The 6000-nt window shown below is 32.8% G+C and overlaps 1 protein-coding gene across 3 annotated transcripts in view; it reads left to right on the top strand.

Moving 5' to 3' along the window:
• Positions 1-1308: 1308 nt before the first annotated feature.
• tgm2b (transglutaminase 2b) overlaps positions 1309-6000 on the top strand; it is a 120144-nt gene continuing 115452 nt past the window's right edge. For all 3 annotated transcript variants that reach the window (XM_061875402.1, XM_061875401.1, XM_061875400.1), the window contains exon 1: positions 1309-1426. In XM_061875402.1, the coding sequence (XP_061731386.1) occupies positions 1417-1426 (10 nt within the window). In that variant the 5' untranslated portion in view covers positions 1309-1416. The remainder of the gene's footprint in view (positions 1427-6000) is intronic.

The following is a 6000-nucleotide window of genomic DNA, read 5'->3' as shown; positions in this document are numbered from 1 at the left end:
ATATATGTATATATATATATATACATATATGTATATATATATATATATATACATATAGACATATATATGTCTATATGTATATATGTATGTATATATGGTCGCTAGTGTGTGAATGTTGTCTGTCTATCTGTGTTGGCCCTGCGATGAGGTTGTGACTTGTCCAGGATGTACACCGCCTTCCGCCCGATTGTAGCTGAGATAGGCGCCAGCGCCCCCTAAGCGGTAGGAAATGGATGGATGGATGGATATATAAATATATATATATATATATATATATATATATACATATATACACCTGGAACCAACCTCGTCACGTCCGTTGTGTCCTGAGCAAGACACTTCACCCTTGCTCCTGATGGGTGCTGGTTGGCGCCTTGCATGGCAGCTCCCTCCATCAGTGTGTGAATGTGTGTGTGAATGGGTAAATGTGGAAGTAGTGTCAAAGCGCTTTGAGTACCTTGAAGGTAGAAAAGCGCTATACAAGTACAACCCATTTATTTATTATTTATATATATATATATATATATATATATATATGTGTACATATATTTATAATATTATTCATCCATCCATCCAAATTATACCACTTATTCCCTTATATTTTCATATATTTGTTGCATTATTTGATAAAATTATTTTAAATGTATATAATTTCATGCAGCATATGCGTTTTCCCCCCCATCAAAATAGAAAGTATACATTTAGTAAGAAATGATGAAGTACTTTTATTCGACACATAATTTCAGGCTTTTGCAGGCCACACAAAATGTGAATTTGTGAATCATATTTACATAGCGCTTTTCTCTATTGACTCAAAGCGCTTTACATAGTGACACCCAATATCTAAGTTACATTTAAAGCAGTGTGGGTAGCACCGGGAGCAGGTGGGTAAAGTGTCTTGCCCAAGGACACAACGGCAGCGACTAGGATGGCGGAAGCGGGAATCGAACCCGCAACCCTCAAGTTGCTGGCACGGCCGCTCTACCAACCGAGCACCCGGACCTTGAGTTTGACAACAGAACAACAACAACAACAACCACAACAACAACAACAACAACAACACCCAACCAAGTAAACGCTGTATACGGTGGGTCGTTCGTGAACACATAGTCTCTTTGAGTTTCGGGTGAGTTTTTTTAAATTCATTTTTAATCAATGTGTTAATCCAAGAAACAATATTCCAAGCACTTAATCATTGTTTCAAAAATAATAAACTGAATTATTATAAAAGGCGCCCGTGATCTCCAACGAGGAGCCGTGAGCAGAGCCAAACATGGTGAATCAGTGAGAAAAGAGCCGGAATGCACACGGGAATAAGAGGAGGCTCTGGCCACGCCCACACGAGCCTGGCACGAGGAGTACAAATGTCAGACTTTTGACCGCCAACTCGCACTTTTACTTCTCCTGCCAGCCGCCATGGCCCAAGGTAAGTCCTGCTGTCCGGCTTCCTCACTGCTTAGCGTCTTACTGACATTAATGGGAATATATTGGCTCAATAAAGTTTAGTTGCGAAAATAATGGAAATATCACACTAGTATCGATGCGATACGGATACCACCCTTAATTACCAGCTTAGTGGACTTGTGGTTAGTGTCTGCCCTGCGACTGGGAGGTTGTGAGTTCGAAACCCCGGCCGAGTCATACCAAAGACTATAAAATCAATGTAAGAATCTGAAAAACACAACAAAATTACAGTCCTGAAGAAGAAGGGACTCATAAAAAACTGATGAAGAATGTTCCTAAATGTTAGACAAACCAGAAAATATTTTATTTTATTTAATTAGAAAGCAGAAGAAAAACAAAACACGGTATGTAAAATTAAAAAAAGGGCCGTTCCACCTTCAAAACAAATAGTAAAAGTAGTAGAGCATTAAATTGAATTTAAACCAAAAACATTGATGTAACAATCTGAAAAACACAACAAAATCCCAGTCCTGAAGAAGAAAGGACTCATAAAAGGTGATGAAAAAAGTTCTTACATTTTCCACAAACCAAATAATATATATTTTTAAATTTAATTTAACATTATAAAGCCATGCAGAAATACGAAGAAAACAATAATATTATTTGTTTTTACATAGACGTTTTTGATCAAGTCAAAAGTGCAAAAAAATCAAATATTGGATTAAATTTTATGGAAAAACAAACAAAAAAACATTAATGTAACAACTTGAAAAACACAACAAAATCCCAGTCCTGAAGAAGAAGGGACTCATAAAAAGTGATGAAAAATGTTCTTACATTTTAGACAAACCCAAAAATATTTTATTTTATTCAATTCAACTCAACATTATAAAGCCATCTAGAAATATGAAGAAAACAATAACATTAATATTTGTGATTACATAAACCTTTTTGATCAAGTCAAAAGTGCAAAAAATCAAAACAGAATCAAACATTGAGTAAAATTTGATGAAAAATGAATTTAAAAATAAAATAATTAGTATAATAATCTGAAAAACACAACAAAATTACAGTCTTGAAGAAGAAGGGACTCATAAAAACTGATGAAAAATGTTCCTAAATGTTAGACAAACCAGAAAATATTTTATTTTATTTAATTAGAAAGCAAAAGAAAAAAAAAACACGGTATGTAAAATAAAAAAAAAGGGCCATTCCACCTTCAAAACAAATAGTAAAAGTAGTAGAGCATTAAATTGTATTTAAACCAAAAACATTGATGTCACAATCTGAAAAACACAACAAAATCCCAGTCCTGAAGAAGGACTCATAAAAGGTGATGAAAAAAGTTCTTACATTTTCCACAAACCAAATAATATGTATTTTTACATTTAATTTAACATTATAAAGCCATGCAGAAATACGAAGAAAACAATAATATTATTTGTTTTTACATAGACGTTTTTGATCAAGTCAAAAGTGCAAAAAACTCAAAAAAGAGAAAATCAAATATTGGGTTAAATTTTATGGAAAAACAACAAACAAAAAACATGAATGTAACAACCTGAAAAACACAACGAAATCCCAGTCCTGAAGAAGAAGGGACTCATGAAAAGTGATGAAAAATGTTCTTACATTTTAGACAAACCCCAAAATATTTTATTTTATTCAATTCAACTCAACAATATAAAGCCATCTAGAAATATGAAGAAAACAATAACATTAATATTTGTGATTACATAAACCTTTTTGATCAAGTCAAAAGTGCAAAAAATCAAAACAGAATCAAACATTGAGTAAAATGTTATGAAAAATGAATTTAAAAATAAAAATAATTAGTATAATAATCTGAAAAACACAACACAATTACAGTCCTGAAGAAGAAAGGACTCATAAAAACTGATGAAAAATGTTCTTACATTTTCCACAAACCAAATAATATATATTTTTAAATTTAATTTAACATTATAAAGCCATGCGGAAATACGAAGAAAACAATAATATTATTTGTTTTTACATGGACGTTTTTGATCAAGTCAAAAGTGCAAAAAAATCAAATATTGGGTTAAATTTTATGGAAAAACAAACAAAAAACATGAATGTAACAACCTGAAAAACACAACAAAATCCCAGTCCCGAAGAAGAAGAGACTCATGAAAAGTGATGAAAAATGTTCTTACATTTTAAACAAACCAAAAAATATTTTATTTTATTAAATTCAACTCAACATTATAAAGCCATCTAGAAATATGAAGAAAACAATAACATTAATATTTGTGATTACATAAACCTTTTTGATCAAGTCAAAAGTGCAAAAAATCAAAACAGAATCAAACATTGAGTAAAATTTTATGAAAAATGAATTTAAAAATAAAAATAGATAGTATAATAATCTGAAAAACACAACAAAATCCCAGTCCTGCAGTAGAAGGGACTCATAAAAACTGATGAAAAGTGTTCTTACATTTTAGGCAAATCAAAATATTATAAAGCCATCTAGAAATATGAAGAAAACAATAACATTAATATTTGTGATTACATAGACATATTTGATCAAGTCAAAAGTGCCAAAAAATGTAAACGAAATAAAATATTGAGTTAACCTTAATAAAAAAAAAATAATAATTAAAAAAACATTAATGTAACAACCTGAAAACACAACAAAATACCAGTCTTGAAGAAGAAGGGACTCATAAAAAACTGATGAAAAATGTTCTTAAATTTTAGACAAACCAAAAAATATTTTATTTAATTTAATTAGAAAGCGAAAGAAAAAAAAAACGTTATGTAAAATAAGAAAAGGTCGTTCCAACTTTTAAAACAAATAGTGAAAGTAGTATAACATTTTTATTAAATTTAAAAAAAAACAATGTGACAATCTGAAAACCACAACAGAATCCCAGTCCTGAAGAAGAAGGGACTCATAACAACTGATGAAAAATGTTCTTACATTTTAGACAAACCAAAACATATTTTATTTTATTTATTTCAACATTATAAAGCCAAAAAGAAATATGAAGAAAACAATAACATTAATATTTGATGACATAGACGTTTGTGATCAAGTCAAAAGTGGAAAAAAAATCTTTAAAAAATCAAATATTGAGTGAAATTGAATGAAAAAAACAAACAAAAAACATTAATGTAACAATCTGAATTAAAGCTGCAAGCAGCGTTGGTCGGGTCCACCTTTGGCCGCTGCCTAGCCTTGGTCTAAGTCAGACCTACATTGAGGTTTTTGTTTCTTGTCTGTACGACATTCCTAACAGAAGTTACAAGCAGTTTTATCTGTTTCCTCTTCCTAGGAGCAGTTTTTTCTGTGTGTTTTATTCAAAAATTGCAATAGAGCGCAATTCTGAGTTTTAAGGTTTGGTTTTTTCACTAGATCGCAATTTTTGCCAGTCCTGATGTGTGTGCCAAGTTTGGTGAGTTTTGAAGCATTTCAAGGGGGTCAAATTTCAGTTCAAAGAGGCAAAAATTGAATTGTTTGCGAAAATTTTGTTTTGAAGGGGTTTTTGCCAACTTCCAGTTGATTTTTGCTATAGAAGGTTCCAATTGGAAATGTAGGTCTAAGTCAAACCTACATAGAGGTTTTTGTTTCATGTCTCTACGACATTCCTAACGGAAGTTACAAGCAGTCCGTTTTTTGTCTTCCTAGGGGGCGCTAGCGCGCAATTTTCATTTTTGGGGTTTGGTTGCTTAATAAGTTAGTCTGCCGCTCCATACCGATGTGTGTGTCAAATTTGGTGAGTTTTGAAGCATTTTAAGGGGGTCACATTAGGGTGCGAAGGTGCGAGCGCGCCTTGGGCTGCTGCCCCCGAGCCCCACGGTAGAAGACGCCTTGGTGCCACTATTTAATGCATTGTGAAAGTAATGCAGTTGTTGTATTGAAGTGAAAATATCAAGCTTCCTGTTGATTTTTGCTAAAATATGTTAATTATTCAAATGTAGGTCTAAGTGAGACCTACATAGTGGCTTTTGTTTCATGTCTCTCTCACATTCCCTACTGGAAGTTACAAGCAGTTTTGTCTGTTTTCTTCCTAGGAGCAGTTTGTCTGTGTTGTATTCCTAGGGGGCGCTAGAGCACAATTTTGAGTTTTGGGGTTTGTTTTTTTTATTAGCTCGCAATTGTTGCCAATCCTGATGTGTGTGCCAAGTTTGGTGAGTTTTGAAGCATTTTAAGGGGGTCAAATTATAGCTCAAAGAGGCAAAAATTGCATTTTTTGCGAAAATTTAGCTTTGAAGGGGTTTTTGCAAAATTTTTGTTGATTTTTGCCCTAGAAGATACAATTATGAAATTTATGTCTAAGTCAGCCCTACATAGAGGTTTTTGTTTCATGTCTCTACGACATTCCTAACGGAAGTTACAAGCAGTCTCTTTTTTTTTTTTCCTAGGGGGCGCTAGTGCGCAATTTTCATTTTTGGGGTTTGGTTGCTTAATAAGTTGGGAAGGCATGCCAGACCGACGTGTTTATCAAATTTGGTGAGTTTTGAAGCATGTTAAGGGGGTCAAATTACAGCCCATAGGTGCGGAATAAAGAAAGAAAGAAATAATAATAATAAAACACAGCAGATTCAATAGGGTTCTTGCCCATGGCA

Source organism: Nerophis ophidion, linkage group LG16 (assembly GCF_033978795.1).
Source record: "Nerophis ophidion isolate RoL-2023_Sa linkage group LG16, RoL_Noph_v1.0, whole genome shotgun sequence".
Classification (NCBI taxonomy): Eukaryota; Metazoa; Chordata; class Actinopteri; order Syngnathiformes; family Syngnathidae; genus Nerophis; species Nerophis ophidion.
This window is presented reverse-complemented; position numbering and strand designations above follow the sequence as displayed.